We start from the raw sequence: 27,695 nt of genomic DNA, 5'->3' as shown, positions 1-27,695 counted from the left end.
CAAGACGGGTGGTTGGTGCCGTTTTCGACGCTGATTACTGTGCTGCAGAAGCGAAGTCTCCAAGTAGGTTCTAAGCTTTGCTATCGAATGTTCATAATTGACATTAAATAAATAAATAACAAGTGGACAGGTTAAAGTGGGCGCCAACCAACATTTAAAATACACTTTACTAGGTTATCGCAGCAACACACGCATGCACTCACAACACATACACACAAAACAGCTTAACGCGTCACAGCTCGCTTTCGCTGTAGCGTCAGCACCGACCCGCCGCTGCGTCGGCAGCGACGTTGGGGTATGGCGCGTCAGCACGTGCACCCCGCTGTCTTTATTGAAAATTGAAATGTTAATAATTCCTAAGTTATTTTATGCACAATCGGTCGAAAACATGACTCGGTCGAAAGCATGATAGGCATTTTGTATTTATTTCAGATTTTTAAAGATTTTTGTACTGCCTTATATGTCGTTTTTTTCGATTTGGGAAGGGGGGAAAATAAATAAAAAATAAAATAAAAGGTAGGCTGGATAGAGGAGCAGCCCCTTACATACCAAATTGGTTGCTCTAGCTTTTATAGTTGCTTGAGCACACGCACTCATACAGGGACGGACAGACGGACATGGCTTTATCGACTCAGCTCGTCGAGTTCATCAAGAATTTATATACTTTATGGGTCTGCCACGCCTCCTTCTCCCTGTAACATACATTTGAGCAACTTCATAATACCCTTTTCATTTTTTACAAAAATGTCAAAGTGTATAAAAATGACTTTGCCGCTATTGTACGCTGAATCGTTGCGTGAAGTATATGTCTATTTAGGCTAAGAATTTTGGTTGTATTGGTTTTTCTTCCCTTTTCTGTGCCAGGGTGCCAACGTGCGATGGTAGTTTTTTTTTAGGCTTTGCTGTTTTTTATTGAATCTTCTCTTAAATTGAGATTAACAATAAGTATACAAATCTTATACTAAACATTATCTAACAGTTTCTTAAACTGTTTTAGGATTGCACTTTCCTAGATTCCTGGTTGGTAAGTCGTTACGACGCAGACGGGAGCGCCTGCACAGCCTTGGCCCTCGCGCGAGGGGATTAGAATGCGAAGAAAACTTGCTGTAGTATTTTACCTTGTTAGCTATTACATCTCTGACTGGTTGAATATTTAGATCTTTCGTATGTTTTCGTTTCGAACGTTTCACGGTGCCGGTGATAGTTCTAAGGATTTTTGACTGGACTCTCCGGACAATTCAATGTTGCTATTGCGAGCGTTCCCCATAGTTGGGAGCCAGTAGGTCCAGATTGGGTTTAAGTACGGGAATTGTAAAGCAACGATTTCAAGGCTGAGAGAGGACGAGCGTTGATAAGCGTGGAGCTATTGGCTTTAGTTTAGTTGCGTTCTTTGGTCATGCCTACCCATGTGAGTCTTCTGTCGAGGTGTACTCCATGATACGTACATCGTTTGCTTGCGGAGGCGGAATTGTTAGTGTACCGTGGACAATTTTACTGTTGAGGGTACACTAACATGTTTGCTTTTTCTGTCCCGTTTACTTTTTTTACGCCACAGAGAGCCATTTCCCACTCGACATATGAAGAAGCCATTGCGCTGCTCTTGCATAGGCACCTCAACGGCTGAGAATGCTGTATTCGTCAGCAAAGTGGATGTTGTTAGTCGTTACTTGTTGTAATATTGCTGTGTACAGGGAAATATTTGTTGTATATGTGGTGCAAGACGCTCCCAAACATAGCAGAATTTGCATCTCACTGCAAAATTCTGTCATATAATACACAGAGAGCGGCCATATTTGCACTCACTCTTAAAAACACTGTGCGTACAAACCCAGTACTACTATAATATAAGCCAAAACAGTGGCTGATGGGCACAAGAAATATTATATGTGTCGCGAACATAGTGCACAAGAAAAAGGTTCGAAAAAGTGTGTCAAGTGTTTCAAGTGTTTCTACCTGCCTTCGCGGCGGAGTGCAGTCAGTGCTGACAGACTGCAAAGGCTAAACACAAAGTAATGACTGTGAATGATCTTGGTAATAAATAAATATTCAATTTCATATTAGATCACGTTCACACGAAGTCACGTTCACATTAAATCACAAGCATATATGTCAGCACTGTTGCAAACAAGCGAAATTATTTCACACAAAGGGTTAGTCCTGTCAAACGTAGTTTCCTTTGCCTTGTCTTCTGACCAAGTGAGACATAAAATTTTTTTGTGTCTGAGTCAGTTCTTGCACTTCTTTTTCTACAGTGCAACCCTTGTGCGTAAAAATTGCCACTTTTGCCGTTCTCTGATAGATGCGACTCTAATAATTTGTGTGTATTATAAGCGTTGCTCTGATCTTAAGCGTTAGTCCTTCTAGCCAGACTCTATCGAATGATGGGATACATCTAAGAATATTGCAGTGCAATATTCTCGGTTTTCGAGTGCGCTTCTTATTTCAGATGTTATGCGATTGACCTCCTCGATAGTGCCGTGTTTTTCACGAAACCCAAATTGCTGTGATGGGATTTTGTTATGGATTCATCCGAGTCAGCAAGCATTTTTCAAAGTGTTGATAGGCATGATAGTAAGCTTATGGGTCTGTATGATGATGGATCTTTGCCTGGCTTTGGTATCATTATTATTATTGACTTTTTCCATCTCTCTCGGAAGTAACCAAGCTTGGTTATGGCATTGAAGAGTTGCGCGAAGGTGCAAACTGCACAGTATGGGAGCTCAATAATCATTTTTGCCGTTATTTGGTCGAATACCGGTGATATTTTCGGGTTCAACTGATTTTTAATGATGTGTGCGATTTATTGGGCAACATCTATAGTTAGCTGTGTGATTACCACCGCAGTTGCTGCACCTTTTGGTACTAGAGTCGTCTTTGCTTGCTAGGCAGTGTGCGGAGTCGTGAAGCTGTCCACAAACTACGCACACCGGGCGGAGTGTGCAGTATGACCGTGTGTGGCCATATTCTTGACAATTCATACATTGTACAGGGCGGTTGCGTTTATGTGGTTCTTCTACAGTGATTCTACGATGCGGTAGAAACTGCAGTTTGTATATAGGGTGCACTTCGTTTTTTTTAAGAGTAATGTGTCTGGCTCCCTCTATCCTTGAAGACGGTTGGCGGCTTCTTATCCTTGTTTAAGATGTTGAAGACTGTTTTAGCGTTAGGTTAAGGTAGTGTTAAGCTTTCATATTGCTGCGGGTCATTTTCGTTCTTGGCATTAGGGGGCTTAGCTCCGTTTAATTTGGAATGTACGCGAATCCGTTCCAGTCTGTCACGCAGCGGGGGCATCGCTTGCGTTGTTAGTCAAGATAGTTTGCTTGCTTTTGTTTTGATTGTTGATCCATACGGGGATTTTCTTGCCGCCGATGACACATAGAGAGCGAGTGTTGCCAATGATGGGCTTGAGCGGGCGGCCGATACCGTTGCGGTCGTTGTTGTAGTTGCTGTTGTGGTAGTCAGAGAGACTGTTGTGTTTGATCGTGGAATCACTTTTGCTCCCCACTGTATATTTATGAATATATTGCGCGCACTTCACAGTTTTAATGTGCCCAATAATGTGTTTTGTTGTAACAGTTTTAAAAGCACTAGCGACAATTGACGCATCAGCTATATACATATGTTTGTTCATTATAGTTGTGTCTGTGTAGATGCATTGCCTGCACTTTACACGACAAGTAAACTAAAGAACTGTGCACTTGTACATGCACTAAGCAACAATTGAGAGAGACAACCGCAAATGTTTTGTGCACTATGTATTTGCGCTATAGGCGGTTGTACGCAACAAGAAAAAGCGGCGTCATGTCTTGTGCACTACATTTTTATATACACCGGGGGCACTTTGCGCGATAACTATGTTTATGGAGTACAGTTTTAAATGGACCAATGGACAACTATGTATGTTTATGGTGTACAGTTTTTAGAAACTGCAGGCATTACGCGACATGGTAGAGCGACAACCACAACTGTATTGTGCACTGACATACGCAACAAAGTCAGCGACAACAGTATATGTTTGATCGCTACACTTGTGCATGAACTGGAGGCACTAGGACGCACTTTACGCGACAATGTAAATGCGACAACTATATGTACATATGTATATGTATGTTACATTGGTGACACTCAATGCACTTTGTGCGACAAATTAAGAGCGATAAAAACAAATGTTTTTTGCACTGCTGTACACACATACATATGTAGGTATTGTGGCTCCATCGCATAATATATGAATTTTACACACCGAAACATACCACAAGAGCTGACAATCGGACACGATTATTAATTAATTTTTTGAGTATGCATTTCTTCTCTCGTATGCTTTGTTATGTCATTCTATGCATTTGCCTTTTATCTGATTTTAATCTAAGGTTCCGCCGTTAGAATTTGCAAAGAAGGTACAGTCGTACTTTTAGTAGAAAGTTGATATTAGTCAAAGTTCTGCATTTGCATTTTGTGCTCCACATGTTAACTATTCTGCAGAAAAAAGTGATTTTCTTTATTAAAATATTATTTTTCAACCGCCAAAAATTTAAATTGTTGCAATTTGTAAGCTCAGTTGTGAAATTTCTAACAATATTGAATCAAAATGCATCTCGCAGTCGAATTAACTGATAAAGAGAAAACCCAAATCGATACCCAAAGTAGCTGTTCCAAAAGTTGATGCGCGCACTAAACGGCATATTCGATCCTTAGAAACAGCTAAATCAATGAGCTGTGCTCAGATTATGGCAGAATTAGATTTGCCGTTTTTATACGTTTTTATACTTTTAGTTATATTTATATAAGAATATTGTTATTACATTTAAGTATCAACTATCTATTAATAAAAATTTTAAAAAAAATTTACACATGTAACAGTGTTGCAAATCACTACAAATATATGATGCACAAATATCAATATTACTGAGGTATGTGCTTCGCGTGATTATTATGCAAGATACGAAACACAATTGCCAAAGCAAAGCATCAAAATATCACAAATGTCATTTGAAGGTCTCGTGAACGAATGTAAAGTAAAGAGAAACCAACATTAGCGACAAAGAAATTGTAAAGAACAACATCCAACGGTACACTATTGGTGCGTTTGCACATTTATTAAACAAAGTATTTAGGCAAGACATCATGTCGGGATCACCACATGTTTAGTTAATGAGCTTTTACATTAGCTATGTAGCTTTTACGAAATTAGAAACTTGTCACAAATTTTTGTTTATATTTGCCTTCTTGGCCGAATTTTTTATTATTTATGCATTGAAAACAGCCCCGACTGCTGTGCAAAAAACTCTAAAATATGTTCGATATTTGTCTCGAATTAGACAAATTGACAGCGAACAGACTCGAATCGAGCAAAACTAAATAGAACTTAACGACGAACTTATACCCTTGTTATACCCTTGTTTTTATACACTTTGATATTTTTGTAAAAAATGGAAAAAGGGTATCATGAAGTTGTGGAAATGTATGTAACAGGGAGAGGAGGCGTGGCAGACCCACAAAGTATATATATTCTTGACAGCAAGACCAGCTGAGTCGATATAGCCATGACCGTCTTCCGTCCGTCCGTCTGTCTGAGTGCGTGTTTTCCTCAGCAACTATAAGAGCTAGAGCAACCAAATTTGGTTATGTATGTGCTCCTATATCCAGGACACTGCCGCTTTATTTAATTTTTTTTTTATTTCTTCCCCCCTCCCCCGCAAAATCGAATTTTAAAGTGTAAACCAGTAAAAAAAAATTTTTAAAATCTGACAATAAATCAAAATTGCCTAAAGTCATGTAAATAACTAGGAATTATTCCATTTCCAATTTTCAATATAGACAGGCGGGATGCACGCGTGGGCTTTTTTGGGGGGAACCGCCCCCGCCATTCAAACGTCGCTGGCCGAACGCAAGCGGCGGCGTCGCTGCTGACGCTACAGCGAGAACGAGCTGTGACGCGTTAGTGTTTTGTGTGTATGTTGTTGGTGATGCATGCCGTGTGTTTGCCTGGCGATAACTAGTCAAAGTGGTATTTAATTGTTGGTGGCGCCCAACTTTAACCTGTCCACTTGTTTTATTTATTTTTTTCTTTTTATTTTTGCATTATTATTTATTAATCAGCTGAATAGCTGATAGAGCAGTCCTTCACATATTGATGCATTTGTTCCAATCTACGACCTGTACGACTTTCTTTGCTTGATAAAGACTGCCGCCTGTTTTGTCTTTTTACTCGGTCCGCGTCCATATTATTGGCGAAGAATGCGCATTCGTTGCCAGACCTGAATGGAGATGTTTGGGGGTCATGCGCCACAGAGTTGCGTTGAATGACTCATTTGAATTTTGCGAGTGGCAACCTAAGCATCTTGTTAGAAGATCATCATTGGAGAGATCTATATATATTGGACGAATGTATTTCTCAACTTCTACATCAATCAATCTATTCAGATGCTTGAAAGATTTCAATGTATTTGCACCAGCTATCTGCCCCAACTGGACAATTTTTGTGCCGCGGATATCGATCTGTGGAACAATAGTGATCCAACGTGGCTAGTATTGATTTGGATAGAATTTCATTTTTCCAAATTGCCAACCCATAGTAGGTCGTCAGTTTTTTTTTTATTACACATTCTAAATCCATCGTCATACAGACCCATAAGCCTACTATCATGCCTGTCAAACTCTTTGAAAAAGACTTGCTGATGATAAATCATAATCTAAGAATCCATATAAGCAAATTCATACGCCAATTTGGGTTTCGGTGAAAAACACGGCATATCGAGAGGTTAATCCCTCCGGCGCAACATAACATCTGAAATAAGAAGCGCATTCGAAAACCGGGAATATTGCACTGCAATATTCTTAGATTGGCTAGAAGGACTAACGCATAAGATCAAAACAACGCTTCCTAATAATACACACACAAATTATTAGAGTCGTATCTATATGACAGGAAATTTGAAGTGAGATGCAATTCTGCTATGTCTATACGACTATGACGACTAGAGCTGGAGTCCCACAAGGCAGCCTACTTGGACCAACACTACTTTACACAGCCGATATTCCAACAAGTAGACGACTAACAAAATCCACCTTTGCTGACGATACAGCTATTCTCAGCCGTTCGATGTGCCCTATGGCAGCAGCGCAACTGGCTCTTCATATGGTCGAAGTGGAGAAATGGCTCACTGACTGGCGAATAAAAGTAAACGAACAAAAAAGGCAAACATGTTACGTTTCCCCTAAACAGGGTAAAATTGTCCACCGCTCATACTAAACAACTTCCGCACTCCCACAAGCAAACGAAGTGACGTATCTTGGAGTGCATCTCGACAGAAGACTCAAATGGCGTAGGCTTATCGAAGCCAAGAGAACGCAAAAACTAAAACTAAAACCCAATAGCCTTCACTGGCTTATCAACGCTCGGTCCACTCTCAGCATTGAATATAAGGTCCTGCTCTACAACTTCGTACTTAAGCCCATCTGGACCTATAGCTCCCAAATATGGGGGAACGCCAGCAGTAGCAAATTTAATATTATCCAGAGAGTTCAGTCAAAAATCATTAGAACTATCACCGGGGCACCGTGGTACATTCGAAACGAAAACATACAGAAAGACCTAAATATTCAACCAGTCAGAGATGTAATAGCTGAACACAAGGAAAAATACTACAGCAAGCTTTCTACGCATCCTAAAACCCACGCGCGAGGGCTAACAAGGCTTTTCATTAATATAGTAAATAATTTGTTCCGCATCGTAGGTTAAAAAATCCATACTTTTTTTTTTAATGTCAGGTGCGTCAGTAGCATGATTGCATTTATAATGACTTTCTGCATTAAATATTTGTTCTTGTATTAAGGGTTTACAAATTGAAATTAATTTCAAAGAAAAATTGCTTCATTGGCAAAAATAAGCTCCGACTCGTTCAACGTTTGCGCAGGCAATGATAATTTTAAGTGTCCCGTGCAAGCTGTTTTCATTATTTTTAAGTGCACGCATTTCGTCAAAACGACAACAAAGTTCGCTCAAAATTTTTCGACACAACAACAAACACATGAAAGTGTTGTTGCCACGCTCGCGCAGTCGAGACAAGGCAACAACAAATTCATAAAAGTGTTGTTGGCACGCTCGCGGGCTTGGACGCTCCTGCTCTAAACTAATAAAAAATACAGCTAGAAAGTTCAATTAAACCTAGAATTTTTCCTAACTTATTAAAAATTTTCTTCGTAAAAACTGTAAGATTCAAAGACACTTATGCCAACACTAAAAAAATATCATCCTCCAAAACAAAGAAATAATCATATATGTAAGTGAAATAACCAACTATACTTACCTAAGCTAGTCATAGGTCCAAAAACAGTTTCATCATCGATTGTGCTGCAATTCCAACGACGGGTCTTAAATTGAAATTGACATTCCTGCAGAAAATACATGATATTACATATGGGAATTTCCATAAAAAAAAGTCAACCACAAAAAAAAAAAAAAGTCTAAAGTATAATTATATATATAAATATAATTTTTTTTACATTTATTTTATTAGATATCGATGGCTGGCAAAAATTCTCTAGCTGAACCCTCCACGAGGGTGCCGGCTGGGCAATGGACACTGCATTGTCCCGGGTTGTTACCGGGTGATTTAGTGTCACTTGCTCCCCTGGGCATTGCAGTGTCTAGCTTAGACGCGGTGTATAGAGCCATCTGGGACTAGTGACGAGGTGACTCTATGCCCGTATCATGGCTAGAGGTTATGCATGACGGAGAAGGATACAACGACTTGGGGTGGTTCTCATATAAATATAATAAACCAGCCCCAAACCAGAATGTCACGCGACCCGTGCTCATTGGCTAGTTTGCAGTCGGGGTTAACTGACTGTATTTACGGAGCCTCATCGATACCGGGCCGCCTCGATGAGTGTGTAGGCCTAAACGGATGGGCGCAAGCGTCAGCACTGGTAGCAGTGCAGATCACTGTCGGGTCGAGTCCGAGAAAGCTGGTAGTGGCATCAGCCTACTTCCCAGCAGAAGATGCGGAAGCACCACCACCTGAGGTGCAGGCACTGGTGGAGCACTGCAACAGAAGAAAACTGCCACTACTGATTGGGTGTGATGCAAACGCACACAGCACAACGTGGGGCAGCACAGACGATAATTAGTAGGGGTGAGTACCTTTTCAATTATTGTCTAGAAACAGATCTAAGCGTCTTAAACGTCGGGTCTGAACCGACGTTCGTCACTAAGAGCAGAGCAGAGGTCCTGGACTTAACGATAGGCAACTGGCGACTCTCCGGGCTTATTCAGTACTGGAGAGTATCCCAAGAGCCGTCAATGTCGGACCATAGAATCATTCTATTCGACATTAAGGAGGGCTTAGCCTTCAATAAAAAGATTAAAAACCCGAGAAGAACTGATTGGCTGGCGTTTCAGGAAATTCTCGACTTTAATTTGAAGAGACACAAAGTTAACTCTCAATCAATGAGTTAGAAAATCTAACAAATGATTTAAATGAGACAATAGCAGTCGCATACCGTGAGAGTTGTCCAGAGAGTGCAGTGACCTCAAGAAAGGACAACCCTTGGTGGAGTCAGGAACTAGAGAAGCTGAGAAAAGAAGTTAGGAAACTGTTTAACATAGCAAAGAAGAGTGTGAGCAGCTGGGATCACTATACTGCCAAGCTTACAGTCTATAATAAACAAATAAGGAAGAGCAAGCCCACTTTCGCAAGTTCTGCACCAACATATAAAAGACACCACCAGCAGCGAGGGTGTTCAAAGCGATTTCAAGCGCAAGAGACATTCAAGAGCTCTGCCTAAAGAAATCAGAGGGTAAATTCACGGTGAATGAGGAAGAGAAGGCTAGACTTCTACTCCTTACACATTTTCCCATGAGCATAGTACTGAAAGAGTCGGATATACAATTAGAGGAGGTACCAGTCTGGACTGTAGCCAGAAGGCCAAACTGGAAAATGGCCTCAGAAATAGTAAAAGATCATAGGATACGGTGGGCAATTGGCACCTTCATGCCATATAAGGCTCCGGGCGTAGACGGGATATCACCGATACATCTACAGAAAGGACTGGAGCTGCTAATGCCGTATCTTATTAGAATATTTAGGGGCAGTATAGAACTAGGGTATATATACCTAGTGCCTGGAGAGAAGCCAGAATTATCTCCCTCCCAAAGGTTGGGAAGAAAGAGCCCTTTCAACCCAAATCTTTTCGGCCGATAAGTCTGACCTCTTTCCTACTTAAAACCCTTGAAAAAGTGGTGGACAACTACATGAGGCTTACGTACTTAGTAGAATGTCCATTACATAAGAGCCAACATGCATACAGAGCAGGCAGATCATTGGAATCAGCGTTAGTAGAGCTCACGCGCTCTCTCAAAAGGTCAGTGAAGGCTAAAGAGATAGCTTTCGGTGCCTTCATGGACATAGAGGGGGCTTTTGATAACACGGCGCATGACGTAGTAGTGAGATCACTGACCAAACGAAAAGTAAAGAAAGGACTAGTCATGTGGCTAGAACGCTTACTAGACTCCAGGGTAGCAGAGGTGACAGTGGGTACCCTAACAGTCAGAGCCCAAGCTACATGGGGATGCCCGCAAGGTGGCGTTCTATCGCCACTCTTGTGAAGCATAGTAGTTGACGAGCTTCTTGAAACTCTCTCAGACAACGCATTTGAATGCCAAGGCCATGAGCACACATTATGTGAAAGGGTCATGCTGGGACTAAAACTAAGCGTGGGATGGTGCAAAAGCGTGGGGCTGAACATAAATCTAGCCAAAACCACTATAGTTGCTTTCACCAATAGATATCAACTAGAATCGCTGAAACCAATCAAAATTGGAGATGCGACAATACAGCTTTCCAATGAGGTCAAGTATCTAGGGGTAATACTAGACAGTAGACTAAAGTGGAAACGCCAATTAGAAAATTCTACCAGGAAGGCAACCATAGCTCTAATGAACTGTAGAGCTCTTTCTGGCAAGAACTGGGGTCTCTCCCCTAAGATACTCATGTGGATGTATGTATGTAGCGATGGTACGACCAATTAGCTACGAACAAAACTGGTATGTGCGAAAAGGTCTGTGAGCAAACTTCAGAGACTGGCTTGTACGTGAATATAGGGCGCAATGCGCACATGCCCGTCCAGAGCATTAGACGTGATACTTGGGTTGCCACCACTGCACATCTACATAAAGCAGTGTGCGAAAAGAGCAAGTTTTAGAATCCAGGGGAGTGTGCAAGTATGGGAGGAGGGGAGCGCCTCTACTCTCATGGCACAACAATACAGTTTCACTAGGTTCTTTAATACTGAAATAGGTAATAAGACAGAGTGGAAAGGCCTATCTAGCACCTATAATGTGAAAACACATGACATTAGGTGGTATACAGATGGGTCACTCACTGAAAATGGGGCAGGAGCAGGAGTATGCGGACCCAAATTCAAGTACTATGAGCCGCTAAGAAAATTTACAGGCATTTCCCAAGCGGAAATACACGCAATAGAAACATGTGCAGCTTTCAACATGGAAAGAGGCTACATGAACAAGGACATTGCCATCTTCTCGGACAGCCAAGCAGCAATCAAATCACTGATTGCTCACAAGGTAGTCTCTGGACTAGTATGGCAATGTATAGACTCACTCAACAATTTGGGTAGATCCAACAGGGTGACCATTTACTGGGTCACGCCGGAATTCCGGGAAATGAAGTTGGGCTTGGGACAAGTTATGTTAACAGCAGCATAACTCTATAAACTCAGCGGGAGAGCGAGATCTGCGGGGAAAAATCGGTAGGAGCCAGACACAGTAAGAGACTGTTGGGTGGCTATGACACGAAACGTACCGTCGATTGTCTAAATTTGAGCAAAAACTCACTTAGGATAGTTACAGGCTTCCTAACGGGACCTTGCAGACTGCGCAAGCACCTACACAAGCTAAAAATTGTGGACGATGTTTGTTGCAGACTCTGTCTAGAGCATGACGAAACACCAGAGCACCTACTGGAGGAATGTCCAGCGCTCTGCAGAGTCAGATATAATCAGTTGGGGATTCTTACCCTGGATACAAGACAGATGAGGAACTTGAAACCAGGACAAATTTTGGCATTTCTGCACAAAAAAGGGCTAGATAGGGAACTTTACCAGTACCAGTGAAAAGCAACAATAGACCTTTTAGGTCGCAGCGCATTTTACTTTAAACAAATAATAATAATAATAGTATATAGATCAAATTGAACTAATATAAAAAATTCGTACTCATCAAACATTTTAAAATATTCCTTCGCAAAGTCGAAACAAGTGCAAAAATTGCGTTGTAAACATTTTTATAGCAAGTTTGGTTTTGCTTCTTAATGAGAGACAATATTAGTTGCTTATATTTAAAGAATATATTGGACAAATTAAAGTTGGACGCAACCAATTTTTATATACACTTTGACAAGGGCATCGAAGCACAAAACAGCTAACGCGTCACACCTCGTTTTCACTGTAGCGTCAGTTGCAACGTCACCCCATGTCTCTCCCACGATTTAGCCACCTGCTTGCACTCAATGCGTAGCAATTTTCGTTCGCGAACGTACGATTACAACATTGATAGCAAGCAAAATTAAAAATAACTGTTAACTGAATAATTTTTCGCTCTATTTTTCTCTTCTTATTAGATTGTAATAAAGAGATTTTTTGTAATGAATTGAAACATATCATATGTTTTTCTTGCGAAATAATTTAATATAAAATGATAAAAGGAAGAAATTGCATTTTTTCAGTTTTCAAGCCAATTTCTTCATAAACCAACTGAGATATATGAATCCATTGTAATTTGAAAATTTGGACATTTTATTATGAGAATACACAAAAAAAATTCAATGATGACGAAGCTTTTTTTCGATCCTAGTTGACCATTTTTCGGATATGCGCATAATATATATCTAAGGTGCTTTCACAGAAACAAATTTTTGTATCTCAGCCGGGAAATTACTTTTATGAACGGCTAGCGATAAAAATCTGAAATTTTCACTAAACATCTATCGAAAAAATTTAATACGTTTGGTTTATTCACACGTGGAAAACACCGTTAGGATAACCAGGAAAAATCTATGTTTTTCTCATTAAAAGTTACTTTTACGAGCGGTGAGCGATTAAAATTTGAAATTTTCTCTTAGAAAATCTATTAAAAATATAAGTTGTTTAGTGATTAGTAAATTGCACATTATAACGGCCAGAGATAAAAATCTATGAAAAATATATGTGTAGGCAAGTCAATTTATCGAAAAAGCATGGCGACTGGGCTAAAAACTATATATAATTCCAAAAATTAGCGTAAGCAATCGTAAATTGGTAAATTATTCGTGTGAGCATGAGCTTGATTTTGTTTATATAAATTATCTTTACAATACTTGTACACATTACTTTAAAACGTTAAATGCCTTTTAACAATTATTATTTCTATTCTTTAATGACATAAACATAACTGATAAAAGGAATACAAGATTTATTTTGGAGAAGACATTATTATATATTATAAAGATGTATTAATGCGAAAGACGAAGTGTTAGCTCGCGAAGCTTAGCTTTCGACCTTACTCGTAAGGAGGATCGCAGCTTAAGCTATTCAATACTTTTTATATGATAAATAACATCATACAATATTACGTATATTTTAAAATTAATTTAATACAATTGCATTCAAGTTCTTAATGTTTTATGGCACCAACTCATACTCCCGAAAAAGACATTTGTGCAATCGAAACTTATGAACTAATGGGAAGAAAAAATGTTTTCTTTAAGTTTAAAATGTATACATCAAAATTAAATATTTTTAATTAGTTATTTCCTAGTATTATAATTTGCAATCTTTGCAATATTATTTATTATTAAAAAGATATAGTCAAGTGAAAATAAGTCAGACGTTCCGCCATTATTTTGGAACAGCTGGATAATGCTTAACATATGCTGATATGTATGTGTTAATAGGGCAGACTTAATATACTTTCTGGGGTTTGTAATTAAATTCTCTACTGGTTAAAAAGACAAATATCATTATTTCAAAATATATATCCATTGTAAGTGTCTAAACAGAAGAAGGGTACTTACTTGTATGGCAGCACGTGCTCCTCGACTAATAGCGGGCATTACACTAGTATATAGAGCACAAAGCTTTTTTTGCCCAAGAGCAAATCCATTAACTTTATAACAATTATCTGGATCTAAGTTGATAATCTCTGAATATGCTGGGGGGTTAAGCGCGGTTTCATTGTTTCGGTCACTTGAAAAATTATGCACATTTGCAAGCATAAATTCACGATTATTTGCAACTCCAGCTGATGTCATGATAATGCCTTGAGCGAAATAGTTGTTAGAATCCAACTCGCTCTCACTTTTATCTTTACTTAAGTCTTGGGATCTCATGACGCGCGACAATCTTTTTTGTTCGTGATCTTCATTTAGTAATGGTGACCCTGGATAAACTTTAAAAGAATCGGGTATTTCAATTGACACTGCAAAGCGTTTGGTGTTATTAATTGTTTGTATAAAAGGTTCAAATCTGGGTCTTAAAAACTCAGATTGCCCACGAAACCATTCATCACGTTCACGTTGTCGTTGTTGTTCCTCACGCTGTCGTTGCTTTACACACTTTGGAGAATCGGGATTTCGTAAGCAAACTGGACGCTTTGTGGTACGCTTTGTTGATGTTTCTGTTGTTGAAAGTGTATTTTCCCAAGCAATTGAGCTAGTTGTTGTTGAAGTCTCATCGCTTAGCAAATGAACCCGGGATATAATATTAGTTACACTTTCTTCTTTCATCCGTTCCACTGCTCCAACAGACCCACTATTCGATTGAAGAAAACTTGACGGGCCGTTTGTGTCGTCTTCATGAAGATAATAGCCACCAAATGGTTTTTGACCAGGTGTGTGAGCTCCAAACGGAACCGTTCTTGTGGGAGGCGCTATTGGGGCTGCATATTGTAGCACAGGTCTTTGGGGCTTTTTTACAGGACCCAACGATGCTGCTTGCTTATCCTTTTCTTTTTGTAGGCTGGGAAATTTTACAAATTTTGATTCAAAGTTGTTATCACTTTTTGTCATGTTGTGCAAAAACAGTATATGCTTTTTCAAGTCGTCTATGTTCGATGTAGGTTCTGGTGGTGTCGTTGTGCTTAAATGCATATTTGCACTTTGTCGCCAAGAGCCCGAGGTAAACGCCGCGCGGTTGGGCTCTACTGTAGTCGATTTTGCAGGAACAGACCAGCGTACCTCAGGAGAGGAATTTTTGAGCGCCATTGGTACAATGAACTTTCGGTCCTCATCTGTCAGGCTAGTTGGAAGACCGTTTTCGTCTGTGTCCTCATCGAGAAGTATTATTTGTTTCTGATCCATTTCTTCCTGAATTGGATGTAATCGTCTTGCCTGAGCGCTGGGTGATTGTAATCTTTTGGTTAGATCTGCTTTTACAAAGCCAGTTGTTGAATCACGTAAGTCCACAGGCTTTATAAATGTTCCCAATTTACGGAGTCCTTCCTGATGCATATATGCTTGCTCATCTTTTGTAATATTTAGCGGTATACTATTATTAGCGAGTTGTTCTATTTGCATTCCAAATTCGATGAATGGCGACTTCAAGCCCAGACAACTGTGAATGTACGATATAAACGATAAAACTTAAAAATAATATTTGAAAATTTTTTATTATATCATTTAAATAGATTTAAAAATCATAAAAGGCATCATATTCCTTAAATTCAAATTATTGAAAACATTGATAATAAATTTGGAACTGTACCACGCACCACATTTTAAACAATAAATCATAATTTAAGAAAGTAATCTGCACTATCATTAGTCTGATAGAAAGCGGCAAAAATGCTCGAAAGCTATTAATATGTGTTAAGCTACAACACAAACAAAAATACCTTATTAATGACGAACAACTTTACAACATTTCTTTTAAGAGACAAATTATATTGATATTTTACTATAATCTCTAATCTACTATATAATCAAAATATCGTGCACTGCAGTGCACTGGTCGGAAAAGCCGACCACTCATGATTAATTCTGGACCAACATGTCAGAACATATGTATCTTTGTGAACAAAAAATTTGCAAAGCTGGATTTTACAATTCGTATTAATATCCATTAATTAATTGAGTTTTTGGAAAAATTACCACATCATTACATTCCTCCGAGGACGCCAAAAAATAATAATCATAAAAGTGATTTTATACAAATGGACATCTATTTTTGTCTTTTTAGGATGTAACGTATACGTGTATTATTTATATTCAACATTAAAATTAATTAAACAACATTTTTATGAATGTATTAAATTGTAATTGTTGAAAGAATTATATCAAGAGTGTATGTACCTAATTTCAACTTTAATCCCCAAAAAATAATATTTTAGTTCTTAGCTTTTAAGATAATTTAAAATTTTTATAAAATATGGTCATTTTTTGATAAATTACTATTGATGTTATCGAACGACACAAGAAATAAAAATATATACATATGTATGTATATAAAATATGCAATAAAGTAAAGTAAAGAGTTTTGGGTATATCAAATATAATCTAAGTGCAAACTTAAAACTTTTTTTCTACAAATACAACTATTTGTACAATTTTTGTAAGCATAATAATTTAAGATATTTTTAAAAGCACTGTTTTTCATACACTTTTATTAAAAAATAGAAAAGGGTATTATGAAGTTGTGCAAATGTATGTAAGGAGGCGTGGTAGACTCCATAAAATATATATATTCTTGAGAAGCAAGACAAACTAAGTCCGTCTGTCCGTCCTTCTGTATGTATGAGCAAAGGTTCTTCAACAACCAGAGCAATTAAGTTTTATATGTAGGAGCTCCTATAACCAAACCAAGTCGCCCTCCGCCACAAAGCGCAAAAAACGAACAATATTTAACCGAATCTGGAAAAAATCACAAAAACGCTTCGTTTTTGATCAATGCTTAAATATCAAAATAATCGAACTAATATTTTGAGAATTATTCGCAATTCAATTTTCAATAGAGACAGCGGGGTGCGCATTCGTCAGCGTCGCTGCTTGCACTACACCAACACCATTCACCTACACCATTCACCTACACCATTCACCTACACCATTCACATGTTAGCCTATATTAAATATTACAAAAAGATGATACTCCTCCTAAAAATCTAGCTACCTCTGGACAGAAATAATGGATGAATAAAAACTTATTCCCTTATTCGACACCATTGCTAGCACAATAAAAGCTAAATGATTAGCCCTAGAAAATACTGCATTTGCCCGCAGACACATCACAATTTGTATTTTTGTATTTTTTGTTACAGACCTTTTTAAATGGCAAGCTTATGACAAGCCAGCGATGCCCTGGAACCTTCAAATTAGCAAATTTAGGTGTTATTTTCGGGTGTTATAGAATGGTTTCAATTGCATGGAAAATAATGACCAAGGCATGTAGAATATATAAATCAACTATTTTAACATGTTATCGTTTGTGTATTTATGTTGTCCTGTATTTTGTAATGTCCTATAATGTGTAACGAAAGTAAATCTGTTTTGTAAAATATTAATTTCGTCACAATATCCTTATTCCTTATAAATGTACACAGATTCATTTTATTAAATATATTAAGATCTGTTTTGATCGTGTTAGAAAGAAAAAATGAATTATTTAACTGGCAGGCGATTGGCGAAACTGCCGGGTGACAGCTGTACAGTAGAAATCATAGGAGCTAGAAAGCTAGTTTCAGCAAATTTATATCAAAAATATCTTGTGTGCATCTTGCAAATTTTTAAATTTCCACCGGAGAAAAATGCATTTTCCTCTCAATATAAAAAATTTTTACGAAGAGCAAGAGGTAAGAATCTAAAATTACTAAGAAAATCTATGAAAAATATTATATCATCAATACATTATCGAATAGTCCAAGAGTTATTTAAACCAAAAGATATCATCGAAAATGATCGAGACAAAAGTTATCGTAAAATAATGGTTACTTTACCAGTGTCCAGTGATTGCAAGGGGGGTTTGAGGGTTGCAAAATGCAGCAACATGTTACAAGAACTGAATAAGTTCTGAAACTTCTCTGAAAACTCTGTAGACGTTAAGCACCAAAAGTGGTCTATGTGAGGCCGACCTAGGGTTTAAATGAATACATTAAGCTTTAAATATATTTAACAAAAAAAATCCAATGCTTCTTATAGCAAAAAAAAATTGCGAGTATTCTATTTCCTGTTTGACTCAAAATTCTTCAAACATTTCTGTTGACCTGTCATATCATTTCACTTCGGAAATATCTTGAACCGATTTGCTTTACGAAATACATTCAATCATCGTCTTTGACAAGTTGCACTCTGCAAAACCACCCCAAAATACTGTCCAACTAACGACATTATAAAAGCAAAAATTAATTTTTTGAAGCTTACAGATTGCCTCACGTAGACGTCCCACGTAATTTATAAAATCATTGACAAAGAGGTAAACAAGAATCTGCAGATATAGCTATATTATAAGTAAAGGGGGCACCCCAATTAGAAAGTTGAAAAAAAAAATAGATAACCTCGGCGACGCGTCCCTTATCAAGTTTGCGTGCGCATTTACACAATCTGATATTTTTCAAAAAACAAAAACAAATTTACTTAAAGCATATTTCGTGAAAAAAATTTTGAAAAAACAGGCCAGGCTCTCTAATTAGGTCTCCACCTTAAAGCTTTCTTCCAAGAAATTTAAGCAAGATTTCCCAAAAAAAAAAGTTTTGTTGATTTGCCTTAAATCTTAGAAAAATATTAATCAGTTTAGAATAACGTCGTCAGAATAACGCTCAAAAGTTGAGTATGCTCGCATATGGGCAATGCCTTTTGATCGTCTGACATACCTTGAAGACAGGGACCGTAAAAATTGATTTTTTTTTTTAATTAAAAAATTCACGTACTTACAATGGACCTAGGAAAAAGTGGGGAACACCAAATATTTTATTTTTGAACAATCTTTGCATTTCCGCCGTAATTTTTTTTTTCCAATTTTTAAGATGTTCCTCAAACATAATTATTATTTTTGAGTAATTTAATAAAACTTAGACGATAATCATTATTTTTGATCATCATTATATTTTGTTTTTATAGTTTTGGGTGTTAGATTAACGTTTAGTTACGGAACGACTGACAGATAGACGGATGGACAGACAGAGAGACAAACGGGCGGCCCTGTCCGTCTGTATGTCCGTATGTCTGTCCATCCGTCTATCTGTCAGTCGTTCCGTAGTAGACAAACGGACGGCCCTGTCCGTCTGTCTGTCTGTCCGTCTGTATGTCCGTTTGTCTGTCCGTCTATCTGTCCATCCGTCTATCTGTCAGTCGTTCCGTAAACGTTAATCTAACACCCAAAACCAAAAATAACAAAAAACAATTTTTTTTTTTAGACAGAGAGACCGACAATGCTTAAATCGACACAGATTTTGATGCTGATCAAGAATATATATACTTTTATAGGGTCGGAGATGTCTCCTTCTCCACATACATTCGAATAAACTTAATACACAATTAGTTTTCACTTATTTGTAATTGTAACGAATTATTAATTTAAAATAAAATAGAGAAGAATCATGACAAGGATTGGCTGATAACAGAAAAGGAGCGCTTCGACAAAGACTATGATCAAAATAGTGATGAGTTTTATTTTAAGCGAAAAATATAAAAATCATTAATAATCATTATTTTTGAGTTTTATTTTTTTTTATCAAAAATAATGATTATCGCCTAAGTTTTACTAAATTACTCAAAAATAAGAATTGGAAAATAATTATTACAGTGTAATTTTTATTATAACTTATAATGATTACGGTCCCTGCTTGAAACTATTAACTGTCATATTTGTTCGTTTTTTCTTTCTCTTCGTGTTTCCGATAAAAGCGTAGCAAAGGTTATCGCAGCCTTTTAAGGAATTATAACAATTTTAATTTAATTCAATTTCAAATTAGTATTGCAACGTGGTAAAAACATGAAAACCATAATTAACATTTTTATCAAATTAGTTCTTTATTTTACTTTGTGGAAACTGTGATCATTTGATTCGAGACAAAATTAGCAGAGGGAGGGCAGATAACAACATTCTGAAACAAACTTGGTCAACGAACGTTACGTAACTGCATACATCATTTTTAGATATCATCTATTAACAATTTCAGCTGTTACAACATTCTATTTCTGTAGTGTTGGAATTCAATTTTACACATTTGTAAGAGATATGGCTGGCACTTCTTTTGTCATTGATGTTTGTGTAAGACGTGCTATCAAAATAGGTCAACATCTGATATTTTGTGTATAAAAGCTAAAACAACTTTTTGACATCACCAGTTCTATTTTAATTGTGAGGCGAGCATTATGAATATTAGTCTATCCGTAATCCTTTTTATTGGGGTCAGTGGCTGCGTAATAAATGGCTTGAGCCTAGGTAACAGCGACCCTAATGACTACACTTACGGTGCTAAGATAGCCACAAGTACGCTCATCGCCCGTGAAATTATCTCTCAGAACAAGATGCTACTCCAAACATCAACAAAGATGTACACACTTACACAGGCAGGAACACCAAAAAATATAGATTACATTAAAATTACTGATCTTAAGCGAAAGCGTGGTGCTTCAGCAGAGATTACAGATGGCGGTGTTGGCGAAAATTCGGTTACAATTAAATTTACAGCAGGACGAGGGCATGGTATTAAGTCCCAGGTTGAAATATGGGGAACATAATTGGCTAAAATTGTCTATGATAAAGATACAATATTTCTTCCGATAAAATTGATATTCATATATATTAAATTGTCTGCACACTTAAATAAAAATTATTTACGTTCTGTATTATGCTTCAGTGCTATTTGTATAAAAATCTATAGTAGTTATTTACGATTACAAATTTTAATTTATTGCAAGCGGTTCTTGAGTAGATTCTTGCAGGCTTAACATAACCTAAGACACCCCAACTGTTCATGATGCAATGTTATATCATACGTTATCATTATATCAACAAAATTATTAAAGCTTTGGGATTCAGTAAGAGGATTAATAATAAAGAAAAAAAAACTTGCGGCTTGGTGATTGTTACTTTTGTTCTTCTTCACATAAATATTATGCATAAATAAATAACTAATGGTTTTGAATTGAATTTTCTAGCAAATAAAAAAAATAATAAACAGAAATAAAATTAAAAAAAGTATTGAGAATATCTAGCTTACTTTGAAAGTTAATTAATTAATGGCGCATTTAATTATATTTTAATATTAGGTTGTTTGGTAATGACATACCGGTTTTTGCACACAAAAATTTCACGCTCCGATTGTGAAGTCAAACGGAATAGAATCTGCCAATGCTATATACCGTTTTATAGCTCTTGGCAACACCTTTTAAATGGCGTATAGTTTACATTGGTTGTCGAGTTTAAGAATTATTATTGATCGAAATTGAGTTCACAAACGATAAAATTTTATCAATTTTTAAATTTTATTTAGCGCAAGGAAAAACTGTTGCAGAGTCTCACCAACAAATTGTTTCTGTCGTAGGAGATAATAAACTATCAATTCAAGCCGCTAAACAGTGTTTTATGCCACTCCGAAGAGGTTGTTTTGTTCGGCCCGCCGGACGACCAGAGATATATAATATCATAGAATCATTATGAAGTGCTCCCTATGGCCAAATCATTAATACTGACCTCTTCTATCAACAACTGAAGCGATTAAAGATCGCACTAGAAAAGAAGCGGCCAGCCATGGTGAAACGTAAGGACATTGTGTTCAATCATGACAACAAAAGACCCCACACATCTCGTCACAAGCTTCGGGGGTTAAAAAGTTTTAAAGCATCCACCCCATAGTCTGGACATCGCCCCAAGCTATTCCATTTTTTTTTGCAAAATTTTTTTGATGGCCAGAAGTTGAAGTCAAAATAGGCTTGTTAAAATCGACTAGCTGAGTTTTTTGCTCATAGGATTAAGGTCTTATTCAGGAGAGGCATATAAATATTACCATCACCAGTCGTAGTAAATTAACGAAAAAAACGGTATATATTGCACTTAAATCGGACAATGGTAACTATGTTAAAATAATCGTCAAAAATCGATAAGAAAACCGGTATGTCATTCCCAAACAACCTAATATTTTGTGTGCATTCCTCTTGTGCTGTAATAAACCACGATACGTCCCTAATTGATAGATATAACAATAACATTATATCCATTCACGATAGCAAGGCTACAATGAGGATCTTCAGATGTCAAAAATACTCAAAAATTCGCAATAAAAGAATTTTTGGAAATCCAATTATATATAATTTTTTTAAATTTGATTAATAAAGTCAAATGTTTTACTACAGTCAGTATAAATAACGTAACCCTTTTTTTTAAACCATTAACTAGAATGACCTGCGATGCTTAATTTTGCGAAGATATATTTTATATATAGATATATTTTTTTTCCCATTGATTTTTCGTGTAAGATAAATGTCGTGTACATGTGCTTTTGACTATAAGCACTAAGCATGTATGCTTAGTATGGTTGGTGCTATAAGATAATATGATCCGACGAGTAATGCTCCATGAGCAGTCTAAAAAAGCCAGTCAAGTCCTACAAAGTACTGAGGCCTCTACATTTTACACAAGTTTACTGAAGTTATAAAAAAAATCAACTGGTTTTAGCAAGACGTAAAGACACACTCTGTACGTCTCTTATAACTATAAATGTATTTTATCAGTCAATTATTAGTGTTTTCACTATGTTCTTAATATTTTGCGGCTTTAAAAGATTGAAAATAGTAGATAGGTATAAGGTGGTGGTACTTTTAATATTGCAGCTGTTTAAACAAAAAACATAAAATACTTACATCCATGTTGGCACACCTTGAATGTTAGTTACAGCATCTAAGCCTACTGCAGAAAGCAGTACATATGTCATTAAAAAAGTCCGCTGCCAAATTTGATTACTTTGAAGTGTCATTTTTTAAGCAACAATAGATAATTCTCGAATTTTAATTTTGTCCACAAGAATATGTATCGATATATTAATGATTGACTGGATTGAATTTATCTATTTCCAATTTTTTTCAATGCATGGAAATGCAGTGGGCAGTCAATAATGAAGTGGCTGTTTACCATTTTATTTAATATGCTAAGCTTAGTTGTGTCGTTGAGCTTATTCAATTGTTATTCCATAACTATCAGTTAGAGTCGTGAGAAACTATTTCTGCCGACCGATTTGAAGATATCTAAAAATAAAACGGAAAGTTTATGTTATATTATTTTAAATTTCAGTAGTTATTTTATATAATAATAATAAAATATAAATATTTTATTATATATATAAATATGTATATGTATATATATGTATATATATATATATATATATATATATATGCGATGGAGCGAAGAGAAACAAATTATTTTGATTTTTTATTTTTATTTAAGGCTGACATTTGTACTATCTCATAACTATTTAAACAATCTTCAATTCTCTTAAATTTTACAATCAAACAACAAATAATACGAAGTATAAAAAAACATTAGGACATCTCTAAAACTTGTAAAATAAAATCCAAGAAAGAAACGATGCCATTTTAAATGTTTTTAATCTCATACAAAAGATTCATTTCTACTATAATATTACAAAAAGAACTTGAAAGTTAAAAAAAAATTTTAAATAGCAGTAGTGTAGTAGATCTACTAAAATAAAATTAAGCACTTTTTAAAATTAACATAATGGCAGCTACTATAATACTATACTACTATACTACTACTATAATATTACAAAAAGAACTTGAAAGTTAAAAAAAATTTTAAATAGCAGTAGTGTAGTAGATCCACTAAAATAAAATTAAGCACTTTTTAAAATTAACATAATGGCAGCTTGTCAAGCTTCATTGGATAAGTACTAGTAGTTAATTTAAACAATAACTTTAATTTTCCACTTTACAATAAAAGGAGATCAGAATTCATATGTTGTTAGGATTGATAATTAAAACCGATATTTTTTCTTAAGCAAGAGGAATTAATAGCTATAATACGCGCGAATGACCATTAAAAATGTTTTTCGAATTGCGTAGAACGATTTTGAATTCTAAGGAAGGCCAACTGATGTTCAACAAAAGGAATCTGTCTTTATCATTACTGCTAGCAAACGAAACACAAACCAACCGTAATCGCAATCAAAGAATACGACCTAACAATAAATAACACAAAATATTTTACCATGTTATGTTTATTGTTTATATTATATACAACTTGAATTGCATATTTTTCTCTAATGTTCTCCAATGTTGATTGCGAGATTCGCATTATACGTTATCTCATCTTAATTAAAGATTCTAGAGTTGATTTTGGACAATTCTTCGTTTTTAAGTTAAAAAAAAAATGATTTTTTTTTTGGGTTAATAATGTCGCCTTACGAACATTACATTACGAACAGTTCAAACACTAATTTTATTTCAGATTAATTTTTTATTTATGTATTTATTTATTATTATTTGTTTAATTTTAATCATATTCACATGCGCCATGTCGCTCGCTACACTTTGTTCCACCACATATTTTACTTAATTTTTTATCTTTAATATATTGGATGTACTTATTTTCACAACCAAAGTGATAACTAAAACGAAAAAACGAATATAAGTACATTTAATAAATGCCATTTATACGTTATTTACATTTAAAAACGAAGATCAGACTCCAACTTTATTAAAATCAAAAAGAAGTTTTGAATGTAATACGAGGGTCAACATTTATATTTCGGGAATAGCAAAAAATAACAAACATTATGAAGTATAAATGGCTTTATTGTTTTTAAAAATATTTTTTTTATTTGCAGGAAAATAAAATAAAGTCAAAGCTATTTTCCTCGGGAAAGGAGCACCTCCATACCAAATTTGGTTCGTCTAGCTCTTGTATTTGCTGAAATTATGTAGCTCGAACATACAGACAGATAGATGGACATGGCTATATCAACTCAGTTTGTCTTGATGATCAAGTATACATATATATAAACTTAAAAGATCCGGTTGAGATTGCTTCGGTTGCGGCGGTTTTTGGAATTATTCAATCAAATTTTCCTTACTGAATTTAAAAAAATATAATTTCCATTAGTCATCAGACTTTGGTTTTCAATCCTTATGAGTAATCGATTATTTTAAAAATTTCACTTTATACGCAATACACCAATTTTTTTTTTAAATAAATTTTTTGTAAACCTGTTCTATAAGCTGCATTTTTTTAAGGTTGTACAAAATGCTATGACGCCGAACGCCCGACGGCGCCGGCGATGGATACGTCTAATATTTTAATACTTTATGAGGTCTTTCCCCTGTTACAATTTGCGCTACTTCATAATACCCTTTTCCATTTTTTTTAAATTCCAATGTGTATAAAAAAGTGTATGAATATAAGAATAAATTTCACTGAGTTTCTGCATTAATTTCATTTTCGACTGGTCGACCGTGATGTGACATCTGATCTACTCTACGACTTTACGCTTTATATTGGTCAGAGATCGGTAAGAGTGCACACACCCTTAAAAACACGAAGTGTACTACCATTGTGGCACTGCCATACACAAGAGAAATTGTGTCTGATAAAAATACTTCTTGTGTGCCAGAAGACCACACGACAATTATTGCTCGTGTGGCATCTGCTTACCGAAAAGTATGTGAACAATGCACACAAATAGGTCATACAAATGCTTATGCTTATGCCAGCAGATCGCATTTTGTGTGTTCGAACATTTTCCTTTGCTCTTGTCTGCTGTGTGGCTGAAGCACACAAGACCTTTTCTTCTGTTTCCTGTGTGTGCGCGTATCTTGCTTGATTTTCTAGGATGTCACCATTGTGCTTAAAGAATGCCGCACTTGCCGCTCTCTGATATTGGTACAGGCACCTGTTTTTCTTATGGTTTAGGAGTATTTTCGGATGTTGTAGTATATAGCAATTCCATTCCATTCAGGATCTTTTACGACAATGAACTTACGTCTCATTGTATACTCATTGTATACCAAATGCACTAGATAAATTTTATTGATTTTTAATTCTTAGAAGTTAATTAATAACAAGAGGACAAATTAAAGTAGGGCGCAACCAACTTTTATATACACTTTGACTATAACATGGCAGCAAACACGCATGCACTCACAAGCACAAAAACACACACACAAAACACCTAGCGCGTCACAACTCGCTTTTGCTATAGCGTCAGCAGCGACGCCGCCGCCTGCGTCGTCAACGACGTTTGTGTGACGGGTCAGCAAGCGCACCCGGTGTTTATATTGAAATAAAATAGACTCAAAGCGTTCGGGTTTGGATATAGGAGCACCTATATATAAAATTTGGTTGCTCTAGCTCTTATAGTTACTGAGAAACAGTTGATCAAACATTCAGACGGACGGATGGACATGGCTATATCGACTCAGCTCATCGAGCTGATCAAGAATATATATATTTTGTGGATTCTGCCACGCCTCCTTCTCCCTGTTACATACATTTGCACAACTCCATAATACCATTTCAATTTTTTACAAAAATGTCAAAGTGTAGAAAAATTCCAAATTATTGATGGTTGTTAGCTCTATATCAGAAATTTTATAAAATGATACGGTAGGGACAATAATATCTTTAATTCGTGTGGTAAGAAATAAGTTTGAATATGTAATAAAATTTTTATTGAATTTAATGAACGTTTTTTCGGAGTAAATTAAATTTTTGTAACTCTGTAAGTTTCCAACACACAATTTTGAAATTTTCACGAAAATGTTTAAGAGTCCTAGAATTTTTTAAAAAACATTATTTCAAAATGAGAAAATTAATATTCACGGTGAAGAAATTAATCAAGTTGTTTGATAAAATACTTGTGCCCGTTCTAATCTGAATAATGAATTTTCTATGGACCACCACCATAAATAACTTGAAAATTTTACTTGAAGAAATAAAAGACACAGAATATCGCTGCAGCGAATTGTTTGTTCAAATAAATATGATGTCTATGTACATGTACATACATATATTAAAACAAGTGGACAAATTAAAGTTGGGCGCCACCAACTTTTATGATGTCTATGTACATGTACATACATATATTAAAACAAGTGGACAAATTAAAGTTGGGCGCCACCAACTTTTAAATACACTTTGATTAGGGCATCGCAGCAAACACACACATGCACTCACAAACACATACACTCAAACAGCTAAAGCGACACAGCTCGTTTTCGCGCCGCCGCTGCGTCGGCTGCGACATTTGTATGGCATGTCAGCACGTGCACCCCGCTGTCTATATTGAAAATTGAAATATGTAAATAATTCCTAAGTTTTTATCGATCGTTTCTGAAATTTTCATAAATCTGGTCGACAAACCTGGCAATTTGTGATTTTATTTCAGAATTTTAAAGATTTTGTACAGCCTTATATATCGTTTTTTTTTCGATTTGGCGGGGAAGGGAGGAGAAATAAAAAAAAAAAAAAAGCGTAGTGTCCTGGATATAGGGGCACCTACATACCAAATTTGGTTGCCAGGCTCTTATAAGTTGCTGAGGTAATCGCAACTCATACATGCAGCCGGACGGACAGGCTATATCGACGCAGCTCGTCGCAGCTGATCAAGAATATATATTAAACTTTATGCGGGTCTGCCCCCGCCTCACTTCTCCCTGTTACATACATTTGAGCAACTTCATGGTATTTTCCATTTT

At 36.3% G+C, this 27,695-nt stretch overlaps 2 protein-coding genes across 3 annotated transcripts in view; one reads left to right on the top strand and one right to left on the bottom strand.

Moving 5' to 3' along the window:
- Window positions 1-27,695, bottom strand: part of LOC117135033 (protein Wnt-5) — a 36,398-nt gene that overhangs the window by 7,873 nt on the left and 830 nt on the right. Inside the window, exons 2-4 of one of the 2 annotated variants that reach the window (XM_033294860.1) lie at window positions 22,851-23,231; window positions 14,073-15,609; window positions 8,310-8,394 (exon numbers count right to left, since the gene is read on the bottom strand). In XM_033294860.1, coding sequence (XP_033150751.1) covers window positions 8,310-8,394; window positions 14,073-15,609; window positions 22,851-22,963 — 1,735 coding nt within the window. In that variant the 5' untranslated portion in view covers window positions 22,964-23,231. The remainder of the gene's footprint in view (window positions 1-8,309; window positions 8,395-14,072; window positions 15,610-22,850; window positions 23,232-27,695) is intronic. The other variant, XM_033294861.1, reaches the window with a different exon arrangement.
- Window positions 20,346-20,780, top strand: LOC117135034. Its single transcript, XM_033294862.1, has one exon. It carries the CDS (start codon window positions 20,361-20,363, stop codon window positions 20,727-20,729), a length of 369 nt encoding a protein of 122 aa, XP_033150753.1. The 5' UTR covers window positions 20,346-20,360; the 3' UTR covers window positions 20,730-20,780.

The sequence above is a fragment of the Drosophila busckii genome, unplaced genomic scaffold (genome assembly GCF_011750605.1).
Source record: "Drosophila busckii strain San Diego stock center, stock number 13000-0081.31 unplaced genomic scaffold, ASM1175060v1 hic_scaffold_56, whole genome shotgun sequence".
NCBI classification, from domain to species: Eukaryota; Metazoa; Arthropoda; class Insecta; order Diptera; family Drosophilidae; genus Drosophila; species Drosophila busckii.
Note: the sequence above shows the minus strand (reverse complement) of the source record. Positions and strands in the feature narration are given on the sequence as shown.

Excerpts from the sequence above, each read along its gene's own strand:
- LOC117135034 (XM_033294862.1), top strand. The coding sequence starts at position 20,361 with ATGAATATTAGTCTATCCGTAATCCTTTTTATTGGGGTCAGTGGCTGC.